Raw genomic sequence first — 17,161 nt, forward strand, 5'->3', positions numbered from 1 at the left:
CCCTGAGGAGCTGGCCAATCAGCATTCAGATCTCATTACAATGGGCCCTAGCAACAGGTCTGGCCAGGGAGCCAGTGGAGTTGGTGGGGGATGGGGTACCAGGGTCCTGGAAGAGGAGGCAGAAAGGGGCCAGGGCCGAAGCAAGGCCCTGCTAAACGTGAGTTAGGGTGGAGGGTGGTAAGGCAGGATCACCCTCCCCTTCCCCCTCCCCTCAACACTCACCTGTTGGAAGATAAGGAGAGATGAGTTTCAGCCCCTAAAAACACCTACTCAGCTCAACCCAACCCAATTCACCCCAACCCAACTTGGCTTGGCCCTACCCTCATGTTCCATTCCTGCACAGGGCAACTCTGGGGGAAGAAAAGATTTTTTTTTGGGGGGGGATGTATGAATCTGTGTGACCCTTTATGTGGCTGTGATCTTGAGGTTCTGTGGGAGTGACTCTGAATAGGTGAGTGTGGCACTGGCCTCTGGTATGATTTGAGTGTGTCCAGAGTGGGAAATTCCTTGAGGATGATTGAGAAAGTCATTTGTGTTGGTGATTGTGTCAGTTGGCGTGGCTGAGATTGAGAGTGAACACAGAATGAGTCATCTTTTGACTCCACTTTTACCACTCTGTGATTGGGTGTGGTGTGTGCATGCATATGGGTATGGGGGTATGTGTATGGCTATGTATGTGGCCACCCCTTTGACACCTGGTTCAGCCTCTAGCCCTTCCTTGTGCCTAGTCTGTTAAGCCAGGTGAGACTCAGGAGAGAGTCAACAGTCAACAAGCAAAAAAGCACCTACTATGTGCCACTCACTGGCCATACAGAGAAAGGCAAAAGTCTCTGCCCTCAAAGAGCTCACAGTCTAGTGGAGACAATGCAGACCCAGCTCTGTACAAACGAGCTACAGACAGGATGAACTGGAGAGAAACCACAGGGAGCATGCTGATACTAAGGGGACTTTCCCAGAAGCTGGAACTTGAAGGAAGCCAGGAGGCAGAGTTAAGGAGGAGGAGCAACCCAGGCATGAGGACAGCCAGAGAAGTGTCTGGCCTGAGGACCAGTCAGGAGGCAAGTGTCCCTGGATGGAAGGACAGTGAGGTATAAGGACAGTAAGATATGAGGAGTCTCAGGTGTAGAAGCCAGATCAATAGAAGGCAGAATGGAGTAAGAGGACAGACGCACCAGGGGAGTGAGGACTGAAGGTTTCCAACTTTAAAGCCTTGTGAGAGAAGGATGCTTGGGTCCGTCTGTTTAGAGCTGGAAGGTACCTCAGAGGCCAGCTAGCCCAAGATCCTCATTTTACAGATGGGGAAACTGAGGAAGGGTCACATGGAGAGGACCATAGGATCCTAGAGCTACAGCTGGCTGGGACCTTCAAGGCCATCTATCTAGTCCTATCTGCCCACTTTACAGATGAGGCAACTGAGGCAGTGAGAAGGGACGTGATTTAAATGCCTCAGGTCAGCTCAGGGAGTAGTAATTGGCCAGAGACAGGATTTGAACTGAAGTCCTCTGACTCCAAACCCCATAGTTCTTTCCACTGTACCCCAGAAGTACATGGATTACTATTTCCACTCTACTGAGGATGAAACAGGCCCAGAAAAGGGAGGAGACTTGCTCAAGGTTACCCACGGCTTATGAATTTTGGAGGTGGGACTGGCACCCAAGCATTCTTTTAAAAATTTTTTTTTCTCTTTACTCTTTTAAAAATTTATTTTGACTTATCAACAATCACTTCTATAAGCTTTTGAGTTTAAAATTTTTCTCTCCCTCCCTCCCCACCTCCCTCCCCAAGACAGTGTGAAATCTGATATAGGCTATACATACACATTCCTATTAAACATATTGTCCCATTAGTGATGTTGTAAGAATTAGAACCAGTAGGAGGGACCACCAAAAAGAGGAAACAAAACACAACAGAAGAAAACAATAGCAAATAGCATGCTTCGATTTGCATTCGAACTCCGTAGTTCTTTGTTCGGATATGGATAGCATTTTCCATCACGAGGCCTTTGGAGATGTCTTTGATCCTTGCATTGCTGAGAAGGGCCAAGTCTATCAATATTAGTCATCCAACAACGTGGCTGTTACTGTGTACAATGTTCTCCTGCTTCTGCTCATTTCACTCAGCATCAGTCCATACAAGTCTTTCCAGATTTTTCTGAAGTCCACCTGCTCATCATTTCTCATAGCACAATAGTATTCCATTACATTCACATACCACAACTTGTTCAGCCATTCCCCAATTGATGGGCATCCCCTCAATTTCCAATTCTTTGCCACCACAAAAAAAGCTGACTCAGTCAAAAGGCCGCACCTAAGGACCTAGAGGGCCCCATGTGGCCTCGATGCTGCAGGCTCCTCAACCCTGGACTAGGAAAACCCCAGTCCCGGCCCTCCCTGTTCTGCTCGCTTTCCTGGGCTCAAAGTATACCTATGACAGAGCTAGGTGTGCTCTTCTCGCACTCAAGCTCATTCACAGTTGGAACCTCCTGACATGACTCACCCATATACTATTATTAGCATATAAGGGGTTTTTATCAGAGAAACAGGCCGTGTGGTACAAGTGGACAGAGATCTTGCCATGGAATTGGGAAGACCTGGCTTCAAGTTTCACCTCAGATACATACTGTCTGTGTGAGCCTGGCTGTCTGCCTCGGTGGAACAGTCTTTCCAAAAAGAGGAGAGTTCTGCCTTTGGATAGCAACATTACGGTGACATATTATTCTGGATGGAATCTGAGCTCACCCAGGTAGGAAACTCCCAGTGTGTGAAGGCCCTCCACCTGCCTCACTCTGCACCTGTTCTTCAGGTGAGAATCACCTGAGGGCACTGATAGGTTAAGTCCCTCGCCCAGGTCACACAGTCACTCACGCACTGTAAGTGGGAGTCAGCCAGGGAGTGCAATGGATCTCTTAGGAAGACCTGAGTTCGAATGTGGCTCCAGACACTTTTTGCTGTTGTCATTCAGTTGTTTCAGACATTTCCGTCGTGCTCAGCTCTTTGTGATCCCATTTGGAGTTTCCTTGGCAAAGATACTGGAGGGATTTGTCATTTCTTTTTCCAGCTCGATTTACAGATGGGGAAACTGAGGCAAACAGGGTTTAAGTGACTTGCCCAGGGCCACACAGAAATGTCTGAGGCTGAATTTGAACTCTGGTCTTCCTAACTCTAAGGGGGGTGCTCTATCCACTGGGCCACCTCGCTGCCCCTATTATGTTTAATAAACGCTTGCTGATTGACAGTCCGTATGTACCCCTGGGACTCAAAGCCAGAGCTTTCTAACTCCAAGGCTAGCTCTCTGTGCACTATACAGAGACTGCCTCAGTGTAACGAGATACTATAATGCTCTATCATAGTAACGATGTGTTAAATGTTGGTAGACGCAATATTCTCTCCGCTAGACGTTTCTTCAGATGCCTTCACCTTAGGTATTCCTTCCAAGGACTTGTTAGTAGAACCCAAGCTCTGTCCTTCAGCCAGCTGGGAAGGCTTTGAGAAAGCCTGGTATGAGACTCTCTGGCCCCTGAGGACCAGTGTCTACCAGCTTCTGGAAGCTCATTACCAGATTTGCCACAGGGTGAAGACCATCTCCTGAGATAGAGGGGGGTCGCTATCTGTACTGGTAGAGGGAGTCCCCACCAAGTAATGAAGTATATCTATCATTACTATTTTTCAACAATTCAACAATAATTTCAACAATTCACTCCAATTCAACTAACAGGTTTTTTTTGTTTCTTTTTTGGTGAGGTGATCAGGATTAAGTGACTTGCCTGGGGGCACACAGCTAGTAAGTGTTAAGTGTCTGAGGCTGGATTTGAACTCAGGTCCTCCTGACTCTAAGACCAGAGCTCTACTCCCAACTAACAGTTCTAAGCACCTATTATGTATTCAAGAGTGTAGGGAGATGAGTAATGCTTAAGCCTGGACAAGTTTGTCATTGTTTGAGGGGGAGTAATGTAAAATACAGCAGATTCTTGAGCAGGGGAGTGACACTGTCCAGACCCAGTTGTTAAGGTATGGGTCTATCAATATGTCAGCTTTGCTGAAGATGGATTGTGGCTTTGCTTAGGAAACGTGCCATCTCCCACTCCACCGTCCACCTCCACACAATAATCTTCAGTGACTCCCTATTATTTCTGGGATCAAATATTAAAATTGTTCCGTTTGGCTTTTGGAGCCTTTCCTAAGCTGGCCCCTTCCTGCCGCCTCTCCAGCCTTTGCCCGCATGTGTGAACTCTGAGGACTGTGCTATTCAGGGACCTTCGCACACAATACCCCATCTCCCTTTTCATCTAGTCACTGGCTGCCCACAATGAGCAGCCCCCCTGGGATGTTCTCCATACCTATCTCTTAGTTTGTCTGGATTCCTTCAAGACTCAACTCAAAACCTTAAGGACACCTTTCCTGGGACCCCTTCCCCTCCCCCACATGCGGCCACCTGAGCTTTGAAGGTACGTGGTGCAGTGAATGGAGTTTCGGGGTTCAAATCTGACCCCAGACAAATCATTTAAGCTCTCTGCCTCAGTTTCCTCAGCTGCCCAATGGGAATAATAGTAGCACCTACCTTCTAGGGTTGTTGTGAGGATCCAATCAGTCAAAATTTGAGCTTAACACAGTGCCTGGCACATCCTGGGCACTTAATAAATCCTCGTTTCTTTCCTTTCTTCTTTTGAGAGAGAAGTTTCAGTTGAGCAAGAGAGCTAGAAAAGCCAGGAGGTGAGTGGGTGTGGAAGAAGTGGAATCAATGAGAGTAGGTGGATTTTATTTTGAGTTGGCTGGTCAAACAGGGGAGTTGTTACCAGATGATAGCCCCAGGGAACTTCGAGGTCTAGGGAAGGTGGTTTGTTTTGAGAGGATGGAGGGGGCAGTTTGTTAGTGTTAGGTGATAGGGAGATTACCCAGGGCCCCTCCTCCCCAGGGCCCACACCTCTCCCCTTCCCCTTCTGGGCCATGGCAGTGACTTGGAGAATCCTCTTCCCCTTTCTCCGCAGTCAGGCCAGATTCTACTGTGGTTCCAAGTCTCAGCTCAGCACCTCACACACACCTGTGCCCTAGGACCTCTCCCCACTGGCCCAGCCCTTGAAGAGGAGTCTCTGCAGATAAAATCCCTCTCCTCTCTACTTGGGGAAACCCTCATAGTTCTCTCTGTGCTCCATCCCCCCCTCCCCATTATCTCCCCAGGGAGTAGGAAAGATGCCCCAATTCAATGCGAGGAACATTGGTTCTTTATGTGCAGAACCTTGGAAGGGTATGAAGTTAGACTTGGCTCCCAAGGACTGACTCTGGTGTGTGTGTGTGTGTGTGTGTGTGTGTGTCTGTGTCTGAGAGTGTGATAGAACTCAGCATGAAGTCAGCTAAGGAGATGGCCACACATGATCTATGGGAAACCTTCAGGTAGGAGAGATAGCCACCACTCCTTCAAAGCTGGGGAGTCTTGAGGGCAGGAAGAGAGAGGGAAGGAAAAACCTTCCTAGGAGAGCAGGCCTTGGATCCAAGCCTTGAAGGAAGGTGGTGGGCTAGAGCATGGATGAGGAGGGAATGTTCATAATTGGTTACAGACCAACTGTGATTGGGTAGAGCCAAGAAGAGGTGAGAAGGGAGTGGCTTCTGGGCTGGGAGTTTGGCCCTTCCTCCAGTTCCCATCCCGCTACCTCACTCCATACCTAGTATAGGGTTGGGGACCCAGCAGGCGCTCAGGGAATGAATAAATGAAAATATGTGTATTGAGTGATTAGAAGTAGCCCCGGAATGCGAATACAAGAGTGTCCAGGGCAGAGGGCACAGCTGTGGTGGTGCTGGTCGAGGAAGGTCACTTGGGCTAGGAAAGGACTGGGGGGGAGTGCAGAACAGAAGGATGCTCTTCAACCAGGAACTAGATCAGAGTGATTTGATTAGGGTTAAAGAACGGGGAGGGGAGAAGGGGAGAGCAGCAAGGACAAGGAGTGAGAAGATGGAGGGAGATGGGTGTAGACAAGTATGGCAAGGCAGGCTCATATGCTGTGGTCTGCTGAGGCAGCCACACACATATATGTTGGGATGGAGAAGACTTAAGAGTCATAAGATCAAAGGATTTAGAGCTTGAAGCTGGAGATTTGATATCATCCAGGTCTATCATGTTAGAGCTGGGAGGGCCCTTAGAACAGGGAATGTTAGAGCTGAGAGGGAACCTAGAACATGGGATGTTAGAGCTGGGAGGGCATTAAAACAGAGAATATCAGAGCTGGGAGTATCCTTAGAATAGAGAGTGTCAGAGCTGAGAGGATCCTTAGAACATGGAATGTACAAATTGGGAGGGCCCTTATTCAACTTCTGCCTTTTATAGAGGAGCAAAGTTAGACCCAGAGATGGGAAGAGACTTTCCCAAGGCCCCTGGTGAGCAGAGGGATGCCTGATGTGTCCCCCTCCCTCCTCCCATTGAAGGTCATCATTGACCCCACACACACACACCCAAGTTGACTCTCCCTGAGCTTTCTCTTCTGATGGTTGCCCAATCTCTAGGAACAGCCCAGGAGTTTAGGAATACCTTGACTGACGCCTGAGGAGATGGAGGCTTTCAGTGAACTTTTCCAAGGAGACAGTCTAGCAGCGATATCTGCCAAGCTCCATTCTACCCTCCACTCCCTAGAGAATGTTCGATTGAATATTGCCATCACAGGAGGGCCAGGCTCAGGAAAGTCCACTTTTGTCAATGTCCTCCGTAATCTGGGTGATGAAGACCAGGGCTCAGCCAGGACGGGGGGGTGGAGACAACCTTGGACCCAACACCATACCCACACCCAAAGTACCCCAACATCATCATCTGGGACCTGCCAAGCATGGGGTCCTCCTTACTCCAAGACAACAAGTACCTAGAGAAGGTCCTGTCCCACCATTATGACTTCTTTATCATCCTCGCCTCCGAACATTTCATGCCCAGTCACACTCGGCTGTCCTGCATCATTCAGGGCTAGGAGAACCATTTATATTTTGTCTGCTCCAAGATCGATGTGGATGTAGCTGCCTCACTCCGACGCCGGCCCAGGACTTTCTCTGAGGGAAGTGTGTTCTTGGAAATCTGGGAAAACTGCCGTATCTACCTGAAAGGTGAGGAATCAGGGATTCTGGGAGCAATCTGAGGGCCCCAGAATGATCAGCTTGGAGCCCCCAAAGGGTGCAGGGAATCCATCCCTCACATAGTCTTTGCCTTCCTTAGTCACTCACACACCCAGGAGGAGCACGGAAGGAGCAAATCTCAGAAACGAGGTGGACTGATGCCCAACCCTTGCCTTTGTAGGAACTGCCCTACAGATTCAGTGACAAATGATCCTCCAGCCCCCACTTGGAAACCTCTAGGGACAGGGAACTCACTACCTTGATATTCCTAATATGAATGAATTAAAAAATCTTAAGGCAAATGGGATCCTGAAGTGTGTCTGAACAGGGACTCCTTCTATAGCCTCATTGACAAATAGTCATTCATCCAACCTCCATTTAAAAATCTCCAGAGAATGGCCACTCACTACTTTAATATCTTTAATATCACAGAACCCTGAAATTCAAGCCTGAAAGTCCCCTAGGGTGTTACTAGTTCAGTCTATATATGAGCAGGAATACTCCTCCTTGCCCTCAACTTTGGGCAAGTCATATTATTTCTCTGAGACTCAATTTCCTCATCTGTAAAATCAGGACATTGAATGAAATAGTCCTTGAGGGACCCCTGGCTCAAGATGCCCAGAAAACATCCCTGACAAGTGATGGTCTAGCCTCTGCTTGAAGATGCCCAGTGATAGGGAGCTCACTACCTCCTAAGGAAGCCCACTTCACTTTTGGACATATCTTGGTAGGATACGTTTCTCTATGTTGAGCCCAATCTTTTTGCATTCATTGACTCTGACACAGGGAATGGGAATAGAAAAAAGGTCTTAGAAGGATCATAGGTCCGTTGATTTCAAGCTGGAAGGGGCCTCAGAGTCTATCTAGACCAATCTCCTCATTTTACAGATGAGAGAACTGAGGCCTCCAGGGGGGCAAGAGACTTGCCCAAAGCCACTCAGGTACCAATTATCAGGTCAGATCTCAGCAGATGGCTTTACATCTTATGTGCAATAGCCCACATTTCTATGGTGCGTAAAGCAAGGGTCACCATGCACTTTACAAATATTATTTCATTTTATTCTCACCACAACCCTGGGAGGGAGGTGCTACTATTATCCCCATTTTTTAGAAGGGGAAAACTGAGTCAAACAGAGGCGAAGTGAACTGTCCAGGGTCACACAGCCAGTAAGTGTCTGAGGCAGAATTCCAACTCTGTCCACCAGGACACCTAGCTGCCCCTTAGCTGAGAAGACTTGGACCTAACAGACAGACTTCCCTGGCTTCATCTGCCTTTTGTCTCTTCTCTCCCATGTCAGGATGAAGTAAGTCCAGTCCCCTCTCCTTCCTTTGAGGACCTTTCTCCATCCAATATCCCCTCTCTTATTTTCTGTCTCTCTCTCTTAACTGGCTCCATCCTGCACTACCCCAGAGGCATGTAGTTGAAGATGTAGCAACCCCCTCTAGGACACCCTTGACAAATTATCCCAAATCTGCTCAAACACTTTCAGGGGCAGAGAGCTCATTACCTCTCAAAGTAGCCCATTCCATTTGGGGATCACTCTAATGGTTAAGAAGGTCTTCTTTAGACTGTTCCTACATCTGCCTCCATTAGCCTCTGCCAGCTTATTTCTGGTTCTGCCCTCAGGAGTCCAGGGCATTGAAGGACCCCTTCCTATTAGCTGTATGATTCCCGTGGTCCTCGGTGTCCCCACTTAAGGAAAGGCCTTTCCAGTTCTAACATTCTGTGAGTACAGTTGTGGCTAGAGTCCTCTTCTGTGTCCCATAAAGCAGTCCATGAGCAAGAATTCTAGCACAGAGCTGGAAGATGTCAGAGGCATCAAGTCCAGTCAATCCCTAGACAGCTGTGGCCCACCTCTCGTGGTGCTTGGACCACTGGGGCATCGGGCTGGAAAAGCCGGGGGACTCCTTCTCTGAAACATGTTGTCAAATGGGTAAAATAAAATACATAGGATTATGAAGGAAGCCAATTAGATTGAAATATAATGATCAACATATAGATACATATATGTATATGTGCACAGGCATGTATATGTATGAGTATGTTTATATGTATATGAGTGAAAGTTCATAGATGCCAGGCTAAGAACCCTTGCTATAAAGAAATCCCCTTTATAACATATTCAACAGGGGGTCATCTAACTGCCACTTGAAAACCTCCCTGAAAGGAAATTTCTTTCACTCTTTTGGAATTGCTGGTCATTCTGTAGGGGCTACACAGGTGATTTCTGCAGTGTAAGGAGCTCCCAGGGAGGGTCTTCTTCCAATGCAGGTCACCGTCTTCTCTGCAAAATAAAGTCTTAGAGTGTTGGCTAGGGGCATTGAGAGGTCTGGCTACTCATGCAGGGTCACACAGCCAGGATGGGTCAGAAGTGAGACTTGAACGCAGGTCTTTCTGTTTCCAAGGCTGGTTATCTGCTGTGCCATGATGCCTTTCACGGAATCTTAAAAATTTCCAGGATAACTTATATTTATGGAGAGCTCTAATTATTAGAAAATTCTTATGTCTATGGGAAGCACCCCTGAATTTGCATATATGTTTCCCATAGAGTGGTGCTTCATGGGTCCGCATCTATTCCAAATGATAGCTCATAGGCCCCCACTGACATGTTTGCTTTTTTTTTTTTTTTTGCTTTTTGGTGAGGCAATTGGGATTAAGTGACTTGCCCAGGGTCACACAGCTAATAAGTGTCAAGTGTCTGAGGGCAGATTTGAGTCAGGTCCTCCTGACTCCAGGGCCTATGCTCTATCCACTGTGCCACCTAGCAGCCCAGTGTTTTTACTTTTTATAGTCAGTCAGAAGGGACAACTGGTTCAAAGCAAAGACATTAGATGAAATAACGTAGTAAGAAAAGAAGCTATAGAATATTTCCCCCCATAGACCTGGATCAGTCTCCCGCAAATACATAAATAAGCAGGAGGAAGAGGAGATGCACATGTGAAGTGGTCTCCACAGACAATATACGTGTGGCTCATATCCATGCATAGAAGGGCACAAATATAGGCTACTTCTGCAGCTAGGGAACGTGCATAGCGGTGCAGCTCTGTCAGATGCATACATAGCTCATTAACCATTGCTCTCTACTGGCCTCTTGTGGCTGGTCCTGTGGTCAGCACCGGCTGCTGTTAGGCACAAGATTTAGGAGTTCCTGTCACATTCCAAAATCTGGTCTCAGTTGAGATCTTAGTTGGCGGGGAGGGGGGGGGGAGCTTTTTTCCTTATGGTTCCTTTCTTTGAAAGGGCTGCTGCTTTTCCTGCCGAGGTTCACTTAGAATGTAGGTGACCTTTCACAAGACTTGCATAACCTCTTCCTAGGTGAAAGCCCTACTCACTTCTCAGAAGCTTATCTAGAAGACAATTTTCTCTTAGCAGATTCCTCAACGCAGCCAAGCTCTCTGGAATGCAAAAGTAGGATTCCTGTAGCTGACTTTGTGTCTTCAGGTTGATTTCTGGTTTTTCAAATTGTATTTAGTGGTCCTGTATCTCTGTTCCTTTGTGTTTAGGGTCAGCAAGTCTCTGTAACTTGCTTCTTAATTTTCCCTTGCTAAACCATATTCAGTCAGCAACTGCTTTAAAAGCTGCCCCCCCACTACATGCCAAGGCCTCTTGGGGTTTGGGGACCCCATTCTCTCAATTCCCAATATTCCCATTCTCTCTTGAGGATGAGTGGGTTTTCTAATGTTCATATGACCTCTGTAACCTCCTCCAAACATAAGTCTGACCCTTTTGCCACAAGACCGTCATATTGGACAATGGCGCTCACATTTCCCCTGAGTCTTCCCTTCTCCAGGCTACACATCCCCCATTTCTTCAAGGGACCTGGCTTTGGGTCTTCCATCCTTGTGATAGCTTCCTGAGGTCAACAGGATAGGGATGGATCTCTCCAATTGAAAGAAGAAACGGAGATCCAGATTGGGCAACCATCGTTACACACGGAGTCACTGAGACTTATCCCAGACTCAGGGCTCTTCCCACCTTCTAGACACATCTGTGGGTCTGAACTACAACAGAATTCAGGGATCCCCAGGTTGGAAAATAGAAACCAGGCAGAAGACCTTCCAGTTACTGCACATCAGAAGGGCACCTTCACTCCTGGAGATGGGGGAGGGAGGGGTTCTGAGGGCAGAAAGTTCAGGATGGGAAGAACTGTCAGGAACATTATGGGCATCTGGGTCAAACAGCAAAGCTGACCCTCAACTCAATGTAGTAATTCCTGCTGGGGAAGCAATTCAAGCCATACAAAGTACTGGTAGAAGGGACAGACTCTTGAATCCAGCTCTGATGGTGACTCTCTTTGTGATCTTTGGAAAGTCATTTCATTCCTTGTTTTTTTTTCCCTTTGCAAAAAACCCTAGACAGTCTCCAATGGTTCTACACGTCCTAGGATCATAGATTTGGAACTGAAATAGAAAATCTAACCCTTTCATTTTACATATGAGGAAACTGAGGCAAATAGTGGTAAAATGACTCTCCCAGGGTCACACAGTAAGTGTCTGAGGTGGGAGTTGAACTTCCTGACGCCTGGTCCAGAGCTCTACTCACTATGCCACACTGCCTTTCCTCTGCTGGAAATGAAAAGGTTGGATTAGACGGTCTCTGGGTCCCTTCCTGCCCTGACCTTCTGTGGTAGTTCCCCAAGTGATCAGAGGAGGAAAAGGTCAGCCTGGGCTGGGACGGTCCAGGAGGGCTCCATGGAGGTGGGGCTTAGAAGGTGGGAAGGATCCCCCCAAGGTGGGGGAGGGAACAGAGAAACCATCGGACACTTTGAGATCCCCAAGAAGCATTTATTAAGAGCCTCCTATGTGCCAGGCACTGTGCTAAGTAAGCATCTGGGCTACAGAAAAAAAGAGTCAAAAGCCAGTCCCTGCCCTTAAGAAGCTTATAGTCTAACGGGGAGACAGCAGGCGAACAAATATGTACAAGCAGGTAGCGCTGTTCATACGGGACGTATTTGATATACAGGATAAAAGAGACAATTAACAGAGGGAAGGCATTAGAATTAAGCTCGGAAAGGCTGCCTTGGAAGGCAGGGTTTTAGTTGGTATGATCTCTCCTTCAGTCCTGTCCGATTCTTTGTGACCCCATTTGGGGTTTTCTTGGCAGAGAAACTGGAGCGGTTTGCCATTTCCTCCTCCAGCTCATTTGACAGAAGAGGAAACTGAGGCAAACAGGGGAAGTGACTTGGCCAGGGTCACACAACTAGTGAATGTCTGAGGCTGGATTTGCACTCAGGGCTCCCTGACTCCAAGCCTGGCACTCTGTCCACTGTGCCACCTAGAATAGCAGATAGCACCTACGTCCCGGGGTTGTTGTGAGGACTGGATGACATAATAGTTCTTTTTGGAGTTTCAAATTTTTATTTATTTATTTTTAGTTTTCAATATTCACTTTCATAAGATTCCGAGTTCCAAAATTTCCCCCTCCTCCCCCTTCCCCCTCCCCAAGATAGCATGCAATCTGATATAGGCTATACAGGGACACTCATATTAAGCATATAATGAAATAAAGCACTTCTAAAAAATGCTTAGCCCACTGCCTGGTCCATAGTAGAAGCCTAGTAAATGCTTATTCTTTCTTCTCCTTGCAAGGCCTCTCCTAGCTCTAAATCTGGCAAGCTTTGGACTGAGAGGACCTTTGCGGGGAAGGGTAAAGGAAGAACGTCTGCTGGGGTTGGGTCCTCCAGGCTTTTCCATCTGCTAGTCTGTTTCCCAGGGTGTGGAGTGCCATGTTAGGCTCCGTGTGAGGAAGACTGGAGGATTGCCAGGGTTTGACTTGGGGCCTGCAGAATCAAAGGGTTGGAGCTGGGAGGCGTGGGAAGCCCATTCAATCTCTCCCCCTGTTCTGTTAAGGGCAGAAAGGCAGATCTCAGATTCATGCTGGAGAAAAACTTCCAAACAGTTTGGGGGTGGGGGCAGTGGGGTGCTAGGGAAAGGATGGTATTTGAAGTCAGAGGTCCTGGGTTCTAATCCTGCTCTGCCACTTACTGTGTGACCTTAAATAAATCACAGCCTCTCTGGTTGTCGGTTTCCTTCTCAGCAAAATGAGGGGGTAGCTGACCTCTGAGACATCTTCCAGCTCTAAGTCTTTGATCCTAATGAGAGCTCTCCCAATGTAGAAAGGACTATCTTCATAGGTAGTGAGTTCCCCACCACGGGAGGTATTCAAGCCAAGTGAGTACTCGTTTCAGATTTTGGAGAGGGGATTAGATGCCCTCTAAAGTCCCTCCCAACCCCAAGTTTCAGTGATTCTGTAAGAAGGGCCAACAGGTAGCGAGTGCGTCATGAGAGGTCTTCCAGTGGATGACCATTTGTTGAGGGGGGTGTGGAAGGAGGTCCTGCTCAGAAATGGAGTATCTTAGGTACCCTCTCCTCCTCCCCTGAAGTTCTCCTCCAGGACTGTGACTCTGTGGCATTGTCCCTGTGCCCCAGAATTTGAGAAGTCCTAACTTGAAAACATGACTAGTAAGAATGAAAGGGCTGTTGAGGCCACGGTTTGCTGCCGGGGATTCCCCCGGCCCTGTGGCCTAGAGGCCAGGGAAGGCTTCCAGGACAGGATGGGGGCGGGTTGGGTGGGGGGCACTGGAAGCTGTCCTGTTGACAAGGGCTCGCTAAGAAGCTTGGGAGGGCTTCCCAGAGGAGGGGGGCCTGGGCAGATGGATAGGACTCTTGTCTTCTCCAGATGAGGGAGTGGTCAAACCCAAAGTGTTCCTGCTCTCCATGTTTGAGCTGGGCAAGCACGACTTCCAGCTGCTTGTCGAAAGTATCCTGCAGGATCTGGATGGCTGCAAGTGCCACGCCTTCCTGGTGGCCCTGCCCAATGTGTCCCAGACCATCCTGGAGAAGAAAGCGGTCTCCCTGCTCCAGCATGTCTGGCTCGTGGCTGCGGTGGCCTGCACCCTCAATGTTCAGCCTGTGCTGGGAGTGCCTGAGGTGGCCTGTGACCTCGGCCTGCTCATGGGCTGTCTGTCTGGTTACTGCCGCAGCTTTGGCCTGGAGTCGGCCTCACTGTACAGGCTGGCCGAACAGACCGGCGGGTCTCTCTGGGCCATGCAGAGAAGGTGTGCAGCCCGCTGTGTGAAGTGAGCAAGAGACAGGTGGTCGACTTGCTGCGTCAGGCCAACAAAGACACCACGAGCGCCTTTGCCCATGAGCTGGCATCCCTGCCCGTCTTGGGGGTCCTGGCCTCGTGCAGTCTATCCTTTGCCACTGTCTACCAAATGCTCAGGGCCTATCTGGACAAGGCGGCCAAGGATGCGCAGAAGGCGTTAACGCAGCCCTTTCTGGAGGGCCAGTAACCTGGGGTACTGAAGATTCGGACCCGTCTCCCTGCCCTCTACTACTTTGGGCGGGCCTGGCAGTGGGCAGAGGGCCCTGCCCGCACCTGTGTGTGCTCAGGCACCGCCAGGGCTGGGAGGACCAAGAAACACTCAAGTCTCTGGGAGCCCGGTCATTTGTGATTATTTATGCCCCTGTCTTGTCAGACTTTAGCCCAATTCAGTGGGGCCTCAGGGGCACCTGGCTCACTCATTCACTCACTTAGCAAACATTTATTAAACACCAACTGTATATAGAGCAGTGGGAGAGATACGAAATTCAGAGGACCAGAAATCACTGAGACCATGGTTTAGTGGGGGAAAAGACACCAACCTGATTAATAACAATTGATTTATTTTTCGTGGTTATTCAGACCTGGGATTTCATCAGTAAAGGGAGCTTCCTACGTAGAAACTTCCTTGGGGAGGCAAATGGTTAACTCCTTGATATACAGGCTTAGAGCATTGCATAGGGGCATAGAAAGGTTGTGGCCTGCCCTTGGGCACAGGGATGGTATGTGCTGGAGATAAGACTTGAACCCTCAGTCTTCCTGACTTCAAGGCTAGAACTCTATCCACTCCCCATGCGCCTCGGTCAGAGAAATAGCTACATTATTCTTGGCCATCGAAGGCATGGGTCTCACCTTCCAGTCTTCTACACACTGGAGTGGGCTCCCTCCTAGAAATAAAGGACTCTGAGAGCAAGGAGTGACCTTGGCAGGCCTCCATTTGAATCCTTACCTGAGTAAAACTCCCCCTCTGGCATGCTTGGCATGGAATCATTGTACCTTTGCTGGAGAGATCCCACTACTCACTGGTTTTAGAATCACACACACACACACACACACACACACACACACACACACACACACACACACACACACACACACACGGAATTCCACAGGTCTTCCCAGTTGTAAAGGATCTCAGTATTTGTCCACCCTGACCACAAAGCCCTTCTCCAACATATTGACAAGTGGCCCTCCGGTCTCTACTGAAAGACCCCTAGCCAGAGAGTGCCTACTGCCTCCCGAGGTAGTCTGTGCCGCTTGGGTACAGCTCCAATTGTTAGGGGATTTCCCCCCTTCTATCTTAGACCTAGAATCCCAGAGCCAGAGGGAGCCTTAGAGGGCATCGGTTATTCTGAGGCAACTCATCCCACTTTCAGATAGTGACTTCAATTAATTAAGTGCCTACTATGTGCCGGGCACTGTGCTGGTCACAGGGGAAGCAAAGATAAAAAAGATGTCCTTGTCCCTGGGGAGCTTACATTTTAACTGAGGATGACAGCTATATAAGGTAGGAAGCTGTTTCTAATGTCAAATTGCATTCTCATCTTCCTGTGCCTGCTCCCCACCCCCCCTCCCAGTTTTGGGTTCAGGGGCCAGTCTAGATGTTCTTCCTCCTGATGCCTCTTTGGGCAGCCTAACCCTGTCCATCCGGTCAGAGATCATAAGCTTTGGAGCTGCCATGGGTCATTTCTTTTCCGAGTGAACCAGAGACGGGAATCTACTTGCTCAAGATCTCACAGGCAGAAATGAGGAAAGAGATGATATTCATCCCCTCAACAATCAGTGCCACCCAAAGCAGAAGACAGGGTTGTGAGCTGATGGGATGGCGGATAGGGACATTTTGGAGGGACGTGTTGCAATGGGGGACCCTGGGATACATCAGAAAGAGAGCAATACTCAGACACTGAGCATTTATGAGCAGTAAGAGCTGGGGGTGGGTTATGCAAAGCCAAATTTGTGTAACTGGTCAAATGACTTCCTGTCATTTCAGCCTTGCAAGATTGTGGGGGATGAAGGAGGGCTGGGCAGTGAGGAGGGCCTGGTCTAGATGATCTCTAAGGCTCTTCCTAACTCTAGTGATCTATGAACCTACACCATAATTTTACCCAGAGGGTATCGAGTCCAACCATCTCATTTTACAAATGGGGAAACTGAGGCATAGAGAGGGGAAATAACTTGCCAAGGCTTAATCAGACTTGGGGGCAGGCTGAGGGGGTCTGAAGAGAATGTCTTGGATGGTGCTGAAGTTGTGAAGGTTGGTGATGGGGAGGAGTAGTACTTGCCACAGAAATGGGGATGTTAGGAGGCAAAGCTGATAAGCTCTGCTTTGGGCATGCAGACTTTGAAATGCAACAGGACATCCAGGTGGAGAGGCGTCCCTGGGGTTTGAGAGAAAGAGCCAGAAGTTATCTGTGGAGAGATGTAGAACCCATGGGAGCAAATGAGAGCTCATAAGTGTGAGAAGGTAGAGAGAGAAAAGAGAACCCAGAATAAGGCCATTGCAGAGGGAGGGGAGGATTGAGGATGATTCCACCAAGGAGACTTAGGGGGGGGGAGTGTGACAGACAGGAGGAGGAGGAGCAGGAGGGAGCAGTGACCCACAAGCCAGGGAGGAGAGAAAAAGCAGGAAAGGGGGTGGGGGCTGGTTGGCTACAAAAGACTTCAGAGACATCAAGGAAGGTGAAGACTGAGAAAATTCAGGGGATTTGGTAGTTAGATCACCGAGACAGCCTTGGAGACAGTTTCAGTGGAGAGGAGAGGTGAAATCCAGATTGTAAGAAGTTGAGAAGTGAGTGGCAGATGAGGAAGATGATATAGAGAAAGAAGAGGGAGGGAAGGGGAAGAGAGACAAAGAGGAGAGTAAGAGAGTGGGAGAAAGAGAGAGATGGGGGAGAAGAGAGAGAGAGAGAGAGAGAGAGAGAGAGAGAGAGAGAGAGAGAGAGAGAGAGAGAGAGAGAGAAGGAGGGAGAGA

The 17,161-nt window shown here is 48.7% G+C and overlaps 1 protein-coding gene across 1 annotated transcript; it reads left to right on the forward strand.

The window, feature by feature from the left end:
- Window positions 1–80: 80 nt before the first annotated feature.
- Window positions 81–14,380, forward strand: LOC110220055 (interferon-inducible GTPase 5-like). The gene is given in 5 exon segments (XM_078146249.1): window positions 81–157; window positions 6,492–6,729; window positions 6,732–6,938; window positions 13,765–14,015; window positions 14,069–14,380. Coding segments are annotated over 4 exon segments (963 nt in total). The 5' UTR covers window positions 81–157; window positions 6,492–6,536.
- Window positions 14,381–17,161: the final 2,781 nt, after the last annotated feature.

The sequence above is a fragment of the Phascolarctos cinereus genome, unplaced genomic scaffold (assembly GCF_003287225.1).
Source record: "Phascolarctos cinereus isolate Bilbo 61053 unplaced genomic scaffold, phaCin_HiC Scaffold_726;HRSCAF=1367, whole genome shotgun sequence".
Taxonomy (NCBI): Eukaryota; Metazoa; Chordata; class Mammalia; order Diprotodontia; family Phascolarctidae; genus Phascolarctos; species Phascolarctos cinereus.